At 38.4% G+C, this 16,354-nt stretch overlaps 1 protein-coding gene across 1 annotated transcript in view; it reads right to left on the minus strand.

Moving 5' to 3' along the window:
- Positions 1-16,354, minus strand: part of LOC126922824 (potassium voltage-gated channel protein Shaw) — a 46,415-nt gene that overhangs the window by 27,149 nt on the left and 2,912 nt on the right. The window contains exon 2 of the mRNA XM_050735756.1: positions 821-1,199. Coding sequence (XP_050591713.1) covers positions 821-1,147 — 327 coding nt within the window. The 5' untranslated portion in view covers positions 1,148-1,199. The remainder of the gene's footprint in view (positions 1-820; positions 1,200-16,354) is intronic.

Below are 16,354 nucleotides of genomic sequence, written 5' to 3' on the forward strand. Positions count from 1 at the left end.
ATTAAACTCATCCGACAAATGGCGAATATTTAGAATCGTGTAAACGAAAATTTACACGATCGTGGTTCTGTGTCTAATTCTCGATTAAACGAGCGATAATACGATAAAACGAATAGGATACACGTCGATTATATTATACAAATTGCATTATACGAGCGGTGATTCTCTATGTACTGGTGTATGTACACTATTAATTAACGAACGATAGTATTATTAATGATTAAATAAAATCGATGACACTTGTGTCACATCGTTTGCGTAGTGCAATGCTTCGTATTTGCGATTATAGATCTAGATTGAATATAAAACGATATTATAAACAAACGTAACAAACACATTCCCATTATGTCGTAAAAAAATCAGTATTTACTAGTGTGATTGCGGATGCAGATTAAGCGATACGATCATATTTCTATACTATCTCCTATGTTTAAGCAAATGGACAAGGAATAATATTTATAGTTAAACGATTAATTACGTGTCTTTTCAAATTACTTCATTCTATCGAGAATAATTTAACCATAACAAATCAAGTCACTCGACATCAGCGTAGAGTCAAATTTACGTAAACTCAAAATACTTCTAATCGATAAGTAGAACTGTATCTAACATAATCTAACAATTCCCAATTTTAACTCCGTAGATACGCTGGCTCTTCGTCAACGACGACGATACGTCTTAAACTCGAACGCGTATTTGAAAAATCGCCATCTTTCTTCCCTTAATCTTGCACCCGCGATCGATAAAACCGCATCTACGAATAAGTGAACACGACAAAGAAAACTGAAAGCTGGATAGATGTGCGCCGATGCTTATATACCTGGGTATATGTCATCCAACAACATGGTTCCACCTGATTGGAGTCGAGTCCCCAGAAGTCGAGTTCCTCCTCGAACAACGGTCCGCACACATCTGTCGGATAGTGGAGCTTCCCTGTGCGATAGTAATTGAGCACTTGGGCGAAGACCCCCGGATGCCTGTCGAAGAAGTATTCGTTGAGGATCGGGTCGTAGTTACCGAGAGCCTCGGTCAACTTTGACAGCCTGGTCGCGGGGATCTTCTTCAGAGTCGCCTTGTACGTCTCGTGCCGGATACCGCCCACGTTCAGGATCACGCGGTTTTCCGAATCCGTGTTCAGAATACTCATTTTGATCGAGGCTCTGCTATCGCCGGTTCCGACTCAGAGAAACCCACACGGCCTGCAATGAAAAATGAAAACACGGTGATGGCGACACGTTGACGTTGATGGAACTGTTGTCGGTGCTAAGAGGGTGGAATATTCAGCCACGAGCCTGGAATTCCTCGCGTCACGCAATAGGGCGCCAGTTTGCGGGTTCCCATGGCTTATCGATTCACGTCTGTCAAGAGACCATAAGTCTGTGACAGCCTGGCAAAGTCCATCCCTCATAGTCGTCTTTGTTTTCCTTCGCCTTTCACCAAACCGTATAAACTAGTTAAATTCCAATCGTAAATTGTACAAGGACGTAATTATCTATATCATTAAACTACCGTAATAAGAAAAAAAAGAAAATAGTTTTTGAAAGAATTCCGGTCACTAAGTTGTTCAATCGCTGAAACAGACTTACAAGATAAGCATCCTTCGTTGACTAACGCAAGAGGACAAGCAAGATCTCTCCAATCTAAGACTGTTTGCCGGTAGCCTCAAAATCTTTTACCTATCGAGTTATGTACATCCTTGAACATATATATCTTGTCTCTCGAGAGCCCTTCAGCGTTTCTTTCAATTCCATTCCCCTTTCGTTTATATAGGCTTGCGTCTATCTGCTACTTTACAGTCAGTTATTCAGATCTTTGATACTGTTCAATGTCTGACAACTTGATGGATCTTTGTTTGCATTTTTAACATATTGACAATAGAAGGAATTTCATATTTTGTGTACCATTGTTTATTTTAGCATGATACCATAGTAAAGAACTAAAATAGTTCAAGTACTGTTTGCTATGATATTTCATAAGATCGAGTATTATTATTTCTTAGACAAATGAAAAGATCTACTTCGCATTTCGTTCCATCTATTTTCTATCTACACTTGAAACGACATCCGATGTCAAACGGTGAACGTCATTTCACTCTCATTACAAGAGTCGAAAGGAATTCAATGAAAGAACTATCTGTTTTCGATGCACTCGATCAAATACTAAAATGATAGAAACGTTGCTGACATTCCCCATTTTCACTGGAAACGAATCCAGAAGGCACTTGTGTAAGGTTCGATGTCCCCATTCTCCGTGTAAGCCGATTTCCGCGTGAATCGTTGCCAAGAGTCATCGAAATGGCACAATCGAATGCCACTTGCGATGACGATGCCTAATCCAAGAGATTGAAATCGTGATTCTATCGCAAGAAGCTGGTGAGCTAGGGAATTTTGTTGAATTTAAACGTCCTAGGCTATCGTTTTACGTTATTTCCGATGTTATTGCGTAAATTTTAGTTTTAACAAATTCTTCTAAATTTTATTGTATATTTTTCACTATCGGAAAAAGCTTATAGTCGGTAATACATGGTAAGAGCGTATGCTATATGCAAAAATAAGTCGAAACTTAGTCGAAGCCAAGTCTTAGACGGAACAAATCTTTTTCTACGTCTTTACAAATATTTCTACACGTAGAGTGGATGTTCTCATGTTCTCATTTTCAAAATATTTGAGTTACTAATTGTAGCAGAGTCACTTTAAACCGAGTGAAAGTTTGAACAATATCTTTTATTCGATTAGAAGCTCGTAGACGTTTTTGAAGATAAGAATGTGTATTTTCACTTTGGTATTTTTTGTTAATTAAGTATTTTAATTAGAGTTTCGAAAATTATTTCCTTCGGCAGCTACTTACTACTCGTCAATAACGAACCAAGTATCAGAAACTTGCGAGAGCTTCTAAAAGACAACTGTGTAAAAGACAGCTTCTAAATGCAACTGTTGCGTAATTTGGAATGCATTAGCATTGTAATATAAATATCTAATTTCTAAATTGTATTTAGGAGGAACGATATTTCGTATGCATCAACTTAATATACAAGATTTTACCTACTGTACGCGCAAGATAAAATAATTTGTAACTGCAATCTTCTATACCACCTTTCCTTTGACATAGCCGCGGTATTTCCACGAAAATAACTATCATTTTTCATTCACGCGTTTCAAGAGAAGTTCAACCTGCTATGAAAAGCGCTATTACAAGAATTGCCTATAGACACACGCCACCTTCGTTATGTCAAGATACACAAGCTCAGCCTTTTGGACGGCCCTTTAAAAAGAACGAAAGCGAGCAAATTTCTCTTTTGATTTTCAATTTCCCCACCCGAGCCACGTTTCTCGAAACGCTTCTCGCCAAAACGCTTCAAAAAGGAAATAAGAAAAATCGGCAAATCTACGATCGTCACGAATGGGTAGAACCAGCAAAATTCTCTATCGAGTACCGCGGTATTCCGACGAACGGAACTTTGCATTTGTCCCATGTTCGATTCGTACCGTTACGATATCGAACAGCCGCGTTCCCTTGTTAAATGGAAACTTTACGAGACCACCAGAGAATCAACGGCAAGTCCGCACTTTTTGTCAGTTGGTTTGATTTATAGGGATATCGATCATCGATTACGCGCAATTTAATCTTCAACCCTTTGTCCAAAACCCTTCGTTGTTTCACAGAGCCGACGAGAGCCAAGCTTTTTTCCATAGGAGGTGAATCGTAACGAGCCATGATCGGCGATCGCGACGCGATTTCATCGAATTTGTCACCATTTTTCGTTACTTGCGAAAAGTCAAAAATATTTTCTCTTTGACAGAAAGTGCTCCTCTTTTCACTGTGAATGACAGGCGAGTCTTTTCACACGGAGTACAGTCGTCTTGTAGAACGCGACTGCTATGAATTTGTGATCATTTTTCGCGACGTTACTCCGTGCCTTGTCGATTCTAAAGGTGTTTAATGCGTGGAAAATGAAGATTCCGTCTGTCCCTTTTTTTCTTTCACTGTCTGGCTACACTTCAACCGGAATATCGATATTTCTTCTCGAATGGAACGTCGCGGAGATAGATGATTCCGTCGAAAAGCTAGGAATATGGCAAAATCGCGGACATTCCCCAAGCTGCGAGTTTCATTTTAGTAATACTCGATTCTTTACGAATGCTCCAGATTTTCTACATTTTATTTGTATCTAATGTCTTTCATTCTTTTTTTATTGCAATAGACTATAGATTGTAGGTAAACGGATATACAGGGTGGTCAGTAATTGGTGGTACAACCGAGTATGGAGTGATTCTACGAGAGAAAATAAGCCGAAAATATGGAATAAAATTTTTTCAAACATTTTACTCTGTATTTTCGCCTTTCTTTTCTCACAGAATCAATCTGTACCCAATTGTGCCATCGGTTACGAACCACCTGGTATATATATATTTTTAAAATCCTATTGATAGTTTGCTGCAGATAGAAGCGGTAAAGAGTATCTATTTCAAAGTACATAGTATACTTCATCGTATTTCAATGGGAAATTCATCCAAAGGTTAAACTTTCTTGGTTGAGTTTCTGGTTCCGGAAGAAAAAGAAGAGGAGAATTATAAAATATGTTGGTGTTTGGAGAAATATCTGTGATGCAGCGTTCAGCTGCACGTTAAAGTATGCTTAAATGAATCGAATTCATCTTTATATTTATATTCACCTAATATAATACTTTTATAATCGTATTTATTTCAAGTTATTACTTTATCGAGAGACAAAATCCAATAAAATCCCTCTGCAAGTTTGTCGTTTCGATTCTTTTAATTTCATAGTTTTACGACTCGTGTAACGTGTTCTTATATTCCTCCGTGACGTGTCGAATTTTCCGGAAGTTTTACGGCTCGCGAATATTTTCTAATTATACGCTTTCGTGACTTCGCCACTGACGTGTGCATATTTAACAATTGCACTTAACTGGGACAAACTAAAAATACAAACTTTTTATTCCTGCATCGTGTCCAAATTCTCATCTTCAAATGCATGTTACCTCCCTGCCTAATTTAGCAGAAAAATGAGTCCAACTTGGCTGATAGCCATAGCAAAAGCGAAGTGGCTATGTTCGATAGGTATCTCCGAAACTTGCATAGGAAAAGTAACAACGGGAATAAACAGGCAGAAGTTGAAACTAAGCTACGTAATTAATTTAAATATTTTATGTAGAATTTTCAACGTTAATGCGAGAGGTAAGATTATCAAAACTCGTTGAAGAAAACGATACGATCGTTCTTTCATTCGATGATTTTAAACGATCATCGAATGTATTACTGACAAGCGTCACAATGGAAAACCAAATGCTCTCCGAAATTATCGAAGTATCGATGTTTCGCACGGACTGTGAAACCTTCGAACTATTGTGACATTATTTGGTTTGTTAATTCTAACGCATGACAAATGGATTGATCGATGATGAAGGAGAGAATGTGCTTCAGAGCTCGTGACGTTTACCAACGACGTGATGAAGCTTCGATATAACCAATTCCGTATTTGCTTCGGTGTTTTGCATTCCCCGAATTTTTATCTTTCGCTCTTACGTTTAACACGAACGTTGACGAATAAATTGTTGAACGTGATGTATACCGTACAAGAAATTATATCGTATTTCGTTTTTACAATAAATTAATATACGAATTGAATTTTCCAATCTTAAGAGCCCGCAATTTTTTTCCAATCCAGCGAATTCCATTGCTACTAATGTTTCATGGTAGGAAGAGATCTCCGAGGGAGTATCAAGGTTGCTGGAATCTCCGCCGATAGCGAATTACTGTCACAGACTTGATAATACGTGACAGGATCTCTGGGAGGTTTCCATGAAACCGTATCAAAGGAGCTATTGAAGTGACATTCCAATTCCGTTCAACCGTGATTAATGTATTAACTGTCGACCGATCCGATATATGATTTCTTAAATACGTACACCTGTAGGAGAATTTTTATAAAGAATACGATAAGAAAATGAAATATCGTTGGAACATATTCTAATAAATACATAGATCAAATTATTAACTCTCGAAGTTGCATATTTTTCTTCTTTCGCAAAGAGCAATTCGAAAAGCACCGCGTGTTACTTTGGTTCGCAGTTTTTCATCCTTCGGTCGTGTCTAGGTCGCGTCAAAAGCAATTTCCGGTAGCAGCCAAAAAGCGAATCGCGTAACTCAAATTCGTTAAATGATTTTTACTTTTTCTCCGCTCTCTTCTGAACTTTCGTTAGGGAAAAAGGAAAGGCCTCGCTTTAATCCAATTCCGTGCGAAACGAAGTGACGCGACGTCTGTACGTCGATTCGTTTGAAATATTTCACATCGAAAGTTGTCGCGTCGGCGTCCATTTTTATCTCAATTCGATTCCGTCGTTTCATCGAATTAAAGTTAATTGAAGTACTGTTGGGCGCAAACGATACAACCTACGGCTGTGGTAAAAGTTCAACTTTGATCCTCCAGTACAGAGCTTCTTAAACTCTGGCTTGCGTAACAGAATTACCGGATCGTGAAAATTTGTGCATCTGCCACAACGAACTATACCAGCGAAATGAAAAATGTCAATCATCTGTTACTAAAGGATCACGAAGAATTCACCGAGTTATCAATCGAGATAGATATGAAATAAGAGCTTTTTAAAAGATCGATTAAATGGACTTTTACTCCGAATTAGTACAAAATTTCCAGCAATTTCTAAAATGGTCCTAGACACACTTGTAACGTATTATACTACGTATTTATCGCAAAACGACGTCTTTATCATTGAAGATCGTATAATCATGATACAATATTAATTCTGAAAAACGCGTTACATCAAATATTCAGTCAAGATTTAATTCTTTTGCAAACTAAATAAGCATATTTATCTCGTCAATATGTTTCGTTCTAGTAAGTGGTAAATAAGTGATAGAATAGTAAATATAACAAAGAATCGTTTAAAATCAAATTTCTTTGATTAATTACCGATCTACGTACATAACTGGGGCCAGCAATGGAAAAGGTTTAAGAAACCTTTCTCCAGTAATTCGAAATCGATTCCTTCCTACGAGTATTTCTTTCTTCTCGTTGTAAAAGGACCCCTGATTTTGTAAATATCGCGAATAACGACATTCGTGCGGTCCGTACCACGTCGTGCTCGCTCGAGAGAAGCAATTACGGAACCAGGTATTCGCAGTTCCGAGCTTTCGAGCCTCGAATCGATCCTTTATTTGAACAACTAACTAGGAATTGATTAAGCATCTTGTATCGTCTCGGTGAGCATGTGTCGTACAGTTACACGTAATTGGAGTCTCCAAGAACATATTATATGGGATAAAACGATCGAAGGATGAATAAGAGGTTGGATGGTTCGAGCGAAAATGCATTTTGAGTGAAATTCTAATTAATGCCACGACGGTCTTCATTTATGTTGAACTGACAACTTTTGCATAAAAGCTATTATTTTCACTGTCTTTTAGTAGTAATAGTAATAATATAATTGAATTAATGTAGCTATAAATATTTTTTATTACCAGCAAACATCTAGTCGACTTTGGTGCTCCAACTATATGAAAGTAATCACTGCGAGTTTGTACCTTAATGCAGACGGAATTTCCGTATTTTCCAACTGGCTTGGAAAATACCTGAAAAGCAGCTCACGACACGACGTGTTCTTCAGGCAGCAACTTTGAGAGGGCTTTCATGTCTCCTCTTAAAGGAGTCGCGCATACAGCGTAACCAACAGAAAAGCACCCTGAGGCTATTTTTCTCGTACATCGTAAGATTGTTAAAAAATCTACCGGTTCGGATAAACTTGGTTTAAACGCTGTTAATGCTATATTCCCGGACATTTTTAACTTTCCATAGAACGGTACAGCGATGTGTGCGTTTTTAATTAACCTTTGCCCGCGATTCGTCAGATACGGAATTCGTGGTTATTGCTAACGTTTTATGTCGCTACGATCAGTGGCAAAACAACGAGAATTTTTTTACAAACTGTTTCGTGCATTGCAAACGATAATCCTATTTACATGGAATTTTTTCACGGCATTGAAAATCTTTGTTACGTTGTTCGTAAAAATCGAATTTAGTACAAAAGCAGCCCGATTATTATACTTCGCCATTTTCATTGACGTCACATCGTAAACAGTATAAATGACGGTAAATGGATACGTTGAAAAATTATTTTGGATTCGGTCCAAACTTCTACCTTTCGTCTATATTTTTCATTATCTTCTGCGGTTTTCTGCCACATGTAAACGACCTCGTAAATCGATATGACCACCAGCTTCTGCGGTTCTCAGTTCAGCGCGTAGTTTAAATCGTAAGAAACTTTAGATATCGCGGGCATACAGAATTAGCTAGCTGTAATGGATTTTCGTGCTCGTATCGTGCAAAATAGTTAACAGTTCAAAAGCAACGTTGCACATATAAGGCACAACACGTAAAATCCAAATGTTCTAACGGCGGACGTAATTCTAAAAATTTAACTATTGCAATTGAAATACCTTAATCGCTGATAGAGATTAATCCTTGCTTCGAATATTCTATCATACTAAATATAGCACTCACGTTCCTTCGAAACCGATCGAACGAGATAACATAATATAAATTGCCCTCGTTCGCAAACAAAAGCTCGCTGGAAACATTAGGAACTTTTTATCGAATGAAACATCGACAAAGGCCACAGTCCAAACTTTTAATCTCCATAATGTAATAATAAACGTTTGAATCTTTTCTTTTTCCGAAATCCACTCCTCGCAATCGCTGTAAACGTTAACAAGAAGAAAAGAGCAAATTGCTTATAAACGTCTAACGAGCGGCTTACCTCGAGCGCTTGATACTTTCCTCTTGAACGAGAAGCCATTCAACGGGTTTGTTATTTATTCGATCGTTTTATTCGTTCAACCCTAAGAAACTTGTAGGATGCCTCCGCGTCGTACTGGCTATCAAATATTCTTAAAATATTACAATTTCAAATGTCGCCGCGCAGCTGTAGCTAACACGGTTGAAAGTCAATTCGGAAGTCTATCCAGAAATTTTCGTGGGCTGGTCGAGTCTCTCTTGAAATATTCACCGCTTCCTCGAGCATGAAACTCAATGTACGCGATCTGAACTCCAACACGTTTAACCCGTACATTGAACCTATTTTCTGCTTAAACGCTTATCTATCTCATTACCGTAATCCGCAATTATCAGATTACCTAGTAGATTTACAATTCGAGATTCCAGCGGCTCTTGCCGCGCTTTAATCACAACCCCCTTTCCCGGGCGCAATGCCCACTTTGAAGCAACTGCGGATTTATAGGTTAACGTGCGGCTCTCAACTTTAAAAGAAGCCGCTAGAATTTTCATTCTTCTCTTTCTCTGTTTGCTTTTCTTCCGTGTCTGTGTACACCTACGTGTACAGTAAAGAATACACGAAATACGAAGAGAGAGAGAGAGAGAGAGAGAGAGAGAGAGAGAGAGAGAGAGAGAGACGACGGATAATGATCGAACGAGGTATAAATAGAGAACGGGAGAAATACTGCCTCCGTAGATGGTCGTTAAATTCCAGATAAGGGAAAACTAGACTCAAAGGCTGTGCTGCCCATTACGATAACCCACAAATGATAAGCAAATATTAGTAGAAGGTTTTCGCTGTTTCTAGTTTGTATCATTGGGCAACTCTAATACATAGCGTAGTCCAATTAATGCAATAATATGAAAATGTGAAAATTACTACTCGGTTCCTATCCCATAAGCACCAAGGTACTCTAACTTCTTCGCATTCCCGTATGAAATGTTGCGTAATATTCTCGCAAGCTTCAAGAATATATATCCCCCTATATATTAAACATTGATACGTCATCGATTATAAAAATATAAAACTACTAGTCAAATTATAAACAGTCATTGAGGGTAAATCACTGAATACGAACCAATCGAAATGAAATATCGAATGCGACTCGGACCGCGAAGGGCTAATAATTAACTAGGCTGTGGTCGTCGCCTGTTCAATAGCAATTGCCTTGTTATAATCTAGCTTGTAGAATCATCGACCTGAACACGTGAGTCACAGCGCTCGGAAGTGGTTACAGACTGCTGAGATACCGTTAATTGCCGCAAAACTCGCATTGTAAATTAACTGCCTGGTGGTTCACATTTTCAGGGTGGATTTAACAAGCAGCGATCCCTAAGTGTAACGCTGACTTCTTGATGAGCCTCTGTATAACGATGAAGCTCGAAGAACCGAACTACGAGGGCAGACAGTTAATACTAGGTCGGTGTATACGAGTAAAATAGAATAAGAAAATGTTAAGTAAATGATGCACGTAACTGGCAGTACGTTTATACATTATTGATCGCGAAACTAAATCCGTATATTTTCAAAATATATACGTACCGTTTGATTAATGTTTATAGAATGCAGTTGGAAAATTTAAACGTAGAAGAAAGCGAAATCGATGCCCGACTAATGACTGACCTGTTTCACTTACACTGACCAACCACACTGTAAGACGAGTTAGAATTAGAATTTCATATTTACGAAGCATCAAACGAGTGGAATTATCATAAATAGAATATCCCAAAGGCCCAATGCTCTTAACTTCATCAATTTCTACAAAATGACACTAGGAAATCGTATCCTTGTACTCGTTAAAACTTTCAACTCCTGAAATGGAGCATCAAATTTCCGCACCTTCTTTACAACTTTAAACCGCCTTCCTGTCATAAGAAGAGTCCCGGCGTTAATCAAAACTGTACACAAAATTTCCTTCAATTACGCGGATCGATAACGGAATATTAATGATCCTGAAAAACGTCCGTCACTTTGGAACGTGATGGTTGAACCTATTGGCAAATGGAAAGGTCGTTAGCCGCAAATTTTAAAGGTACTTAAATTACCCTTCGAATCTGGGACACCGACTTTTTAAATGTAAATTTGAAAACCCTCGTCTCTCGCGGAGGGATCATTGTGTCTTCTCTGGATTTATCCAAACCACGCAAACGATATCTTTTTTTATTCTCTCCTCCCATGGAAAGCAACTTCGCTCCATCGAAACTGCATACAAATATGATTGTGCCGGATCCGAAGATATCATACAGCCGTAAGAACAAATACAAATTCTTTTTATCCGCGGTAGAGTGGTCGTGGTTTTTGTTTTCAAATTCTTTGTCGAAATGTGTCTCCTGCGTGTTATAAAGCGTGATAATTCTTTTCGCTGAATTCTACTCAATCCTTCCATTGTTTCTTTTTTTTAACTCGTTGACAAGATAGAATTAGTCTGTACATCGCAGATGTTGCTTTCATGGTTAGTGAGAAACAATTTTTCATCACGCGTTCGCTTTGAATTAACGCGAAAGAAGAAAATAGAAAAACCAATGGAAAAGGATGGTTTCTGACAATTCGAAAAACACAAAGATGCGAAGGAAATTTAAGAGCGATATAAATCTAAAAGTCTAGTCTCCCCGATGTTTCTACGAAATAAAAGCAATAACGTAAAGAGACGTAAACATTCTAGACCCTCGGTATTCGATTTATTTAATGTCCTTACAAAGGACAGGAAAGAATTAATATTCAAATTTTAAAAGACTGACATGTAACAGTGGTATATAACAAATATAACAGTGGTCGAAATGATGATAAAAAATAATCTACAAGTGGTTCTAACCTCAGCCAATGTGCTCGAGTGGGTTACAGACTACTTTGTTCCCGGTCAACGTTCGCCACGAACCACCTGCCAACGTGACTTCGTGCCTGCCTTCCACAGAATCGTAAAGTCGACGATCGAGTTTTACTTTTAGAGTGAAATACCGGATTCCCGGAAAGCTGCATCGACCCTTTCCCTCGATAAAAATAAAGGCAAAGGGAAATTCCTTCCTCCTCGACAAGCGAGGGAAATATACAGCGGATATCTATAACGATAGGTTATCATCTCGATATTCTCCTTTTCATAATGTGACATATAAAAGATGCCAATCGAAATCCTGCGCTGAAAGTGCAATATCGTAACATCGTACGAAGGTTTATTTGTACAAATAACTCGATAAAGATCAACTTTAATACCTGAGATTTAGATAGATCCGAGCAGATCACGTATTTTAATATTTCGTATTTGACAAAACATACAGCAACGAGTAACTAACTAGATTAATTAACATTAAAATTTTCGTATCGATCGCCCCTCAAAACACTAACACAGCGATCTCCGATTAATCTAAAATTCCTGTTCACGAAATGTCCAACTTGCTAGCCTATCGTGTTCATAAAACAGAGCTCGAACTTCCTAGATCGAAACTCGTTGAAACGTACTGGAACCTATCGCGAATGACGATCGAGCGTGTTCGATAGAAGATAGACGAGGAAAATCTAGACGATGGCGTGCACGTGTCATGTACGATCGCCAAAGCTGGTCCGCTTTGGCCGAGGTTCGATCGACGAGGTGGCCGGAAAACGCGGCCGGCTCGACGGCGGTGGCGCGATCGAATTCTAGGTCGGTTCTCTATTTGTGTCATCATCGTGCCAGATTTTCACGTGTGCGTACACGAACACACACGCGACCGACTGCGCATATCGCGTGGATTCTATGTAGGACAGTATTTGTCAACCGGGTCGTATTTCCTCGAAATGGATACAACGTAATGGGAGATACCAGTGACCTAGAGTTGTACACAAGACTTCCCAAAATTATTACTAGGGAGACACGGCATGGTCGCCACCCTCTTACCTACTGACCTTGGCTATTGCACGCGAGGCAACGTGCCGTCTAGGACCCGAAGGACCACCCAGTCCTAATTGACTGGGAGTTTCCTGAATGAGATCGGTTGTTGGAGTGTTCTGAGTCAGACTGACTAATGTGTCTCCTGATCGAGACTACTGAAATTGATCTTTATTAGCTGGTTGACCGAGACCCTCCATTTGTTGTACGAATCGGTTGATCGTGATAAATCGAACGAACGACTGTATCTCCTAATCGTCGAACAGAACTCGAGCTTCTATCGATGCTAATCTCGAATTGATTCTTTATGTTCTTTCATTTAGCAAGCTGCTTTTTAAATAAAGATCTCTACGCTCTGATAAGCAGTTTTGAAAAATCCTCCTATATTTTGCTGACGTACGGATCTATATCAGAGATGTGTACACGTATATCACCTGACACACAGCTTTCCATGGACTCGTGATAGTCGAACCATTATCGAGTTTTCAAACGGTTAAAAATTTTAGACTAGAATGGTTTATAGACGTCGCTTCTCGTTGTCATCGGATTAGAGACGCAACAGCGATTCACGCGAAATCCTATCATAAATCCAAGTGTCGAAAACCTAACAAAACGTAGCTCACACGCCGATTATCGTTTACACGATTGGTTGTGGTAATGCAACTGTGACGATCCTTTTATACTCGCTAACAGGAGGATAAATCCTTTCTTATTCGATTGTTTTGTTCGTACAAATACATCCTCTCCGTGTCTAAATATAATTTTTTAGGAAAAAGTGATTCCCCTCTAAATGCTGTTTTGTTTAGCGGGAAAAAAAGAGAGGAAATTGAAAAAGTCATTTTCATAAAAATTGTCTTCCATAGTTATCGTAGTAATATTTCTCAAGGAAGCATCGAGAAAAGATCGTAATATTTATGAGAAACGAGATCACGCTACAGCCATATTTTCTTACATATCACGAGCGTCGATTGGCTTTTTTGGACGAAAACGTAAATCTTCGATTGCATCACGCTGTACGATAGTTCGCGCGGCAGCTTGAAAAATGATGATCGATAATGGCGACGAGAAAAGGAGTTATAATAGCGATCCGCCACGAGGATTACAGGCGACCGCAAACTGTGAAGAAGCGAACAGATTGATGATGATAGCAGTTACCTATGTCACAGCATATTGTGACGAATCGCGTATGTTTGCGATAGAAGAAACCCACGACAACGGATTCTATTGTGTAAGCGCGAAATAACGAAAAGTGACCATGGTCATAGGATTTGTAATCAGTTTGCTTGCCGCTTGCGATCCAACGTACGATACTGTACTTTTTAACGAATTAACATGTTTCCTGTTATAACGACGGGTTCATGGCGATTTTTACTGATCGCAGCTCAGTGGAAATGAACAACGAACTGTAAATTTGTATGTTTGACCGAAAATATTGGTCCATGTTCCTCGATAACTGAAATTTTCAGTGGAAAGTAATTGCTAAATAAGTTAAAGTTGATTTCGTATTGCACTTCAATTTGGTCGACTTGTTTAATTCGCTGAGTGTTGTTTCCACTTCTCGCGCAAAAACATTTTTCTGTCGACTGCTGCAGGGCATTCGAACGGAATGGGAGATAGTGAATTTTATATATAATAATTGAACTGAAACTGGTCGTTGAAATATTTGATCACGATAGTATTTCTTATGGCAACTTTCCCTAATTTTCTATACATTTCATCGAAATATTTGTTTGTCATCTCATTATATGGATTACCTATGACGAAGAGACATGATTATTTCGTATTGAATGTTGCGTAGCTTTAAAACCAGAGAGGATTAAAATCACTTTCGTGTGCTTCAGTATGGTCGGCAGAAATACAAACTTAGCAAATCTTTATCAAGTTCATTTAAATCAAACTTCGTTTTAACCAGCTTTGAATTAAAAGACATCTCGCCATCTCAATTAAGTAAACTCTTTATAACCCTTAAAAGAAGCTCGAGGTAGTAATTTGCTAAACGAGTCAATTATTCTACTAATTTCGTGTTTATAGTATTTCTTCGGACAATTTCCTTCTGTTAAGACAGATTTCTTCGATAAATTTACTTTAAAGGGGATATAAATCTCAATTACATTTTAATTGATTCGGAGAATGGCCGATTGCCCTTAAATAAGAAATATCTTCGAATCTACACAGAAAAATCCAGCGTTCTTCTAAAGTAGAGATACTTTTACCAAAAGCTATCGAATAATTTCTGTAATAAAGTCATTTGATATTTTCTTCTTTTATATTTATAGCTTTAGAATCGCATCGACGTCGAAAGTTATTAACGACTATTGACTGAATTAACGCTCGAAAGGACGAACGACGCGACGAAGGACTACGCATGTGTCCATTAGAATCCCAACGTACATTCATGTACATTTCACCAGGTGCCTTTTTGTATTTTTAAAATAGCGAAAAGAGTCGAAAGTAAAAGACGACGAACTTAGATCGAAGGGAAGTAACGATAAAATTGGGGGCCGAGTGAGATACGTTTTATCATTCTGCTTTCAGCAATTTAACTCGTATCGCGTCTTTTTTTTTAAACGTCGGACACATATGCGAAGTCGGTGGTCGATGAAAAATCTGAGCCTGAGAAATCGCTGGCAAAAATATTGCCACGACGAATGTGTATCGTACGGAGGTGGAAAGCGCGCGCATCTGTGTAATTAGCGCAATAAATGGCTGTAAGCGATAATATATTACCTGCGAAATTCGCATGGCGCCGGGCCAAGGCTAGAATAATATCACATACGAATAAATTAACAAAAAGGGAAACGTTTAATGCCGAGGAAGAGTGACGCGACCACGTTGAACCGTTGAATAATTACATGTTAATTCGGCCCTACGCGCATTCGACTCGTGAAAAATAATTTTTCTGAAAATTCTGTCTCGTGTTAGCCGATAAAACATTCCGAGGGTCGCGAGCATAGGTATATAAACGAAAGACGTACGTCTCTTCAGAAACTGAAAAATTCTGGCTATTAGAATAGGGCGAATAAACGTTTAGAGGATAAACGGAAATTGTAGGATTATGCGAGTACTTAGCGCGCAGAATTAAAAAATAAGTGGTATAAGAACATTTTTCGCAGAGCAGAATATTCCTTGCTATATTGGACTCACGATAATATCACGATTTCTGTATTCGTTTTTTCGTCTTACCGTAATTTGAAAATTGTATGAAAACCTTGTTTAAATTATAATTTTTAAAGAACAAAGTATACGATAATATTGGTTACAAAATTAGGTTATGCGATAGTAAATAGCACGCGTTATTATACTTGGAAATCTATCGTGCCGATATCGTACATGGAGATTAATTGAAAATCTGATTAACGCACGTAATTACCATTACCTGATCCCCGATGGAAATTAGGGAAACTATTGTTGTTAATGTAAATCATCTCTGCAACGTTGTTACAGCGTTGATAAATTTGATTTACGAAGCCCTTAGTACGTACAGCACATCATGAGAGAAAAAATTCAGAACACGATATAAATTGTAAATATCGAATTTCGAAACAACGAGCGCGGCAAACTCGACAAAGTCACGAGATCAACGACATAAAACATCAATCATAAAATAAAACCTATCTCGAGCCACAACGGAACGATCATCAATTCAGAAAATGGAAAGCCAGCGACACAACAATGATCTGTGACCGCGT

The sequence above is a fragment of the Bombus affinis genome, chromosome 12 (assembly GCF_024516045.1).
Source record: "Bombus affinis isolate iyBomAffi1 chromosome 12, iyBomAffi1.2, whole genome shotgun sequence".
NCBI classification, from domain to species: domain Eukaryota; kingdom Metazoa; phylum Arthropoda; class Insecta; order Hymenoptera; family Apidae; genus Bombus; species Bombus affinis.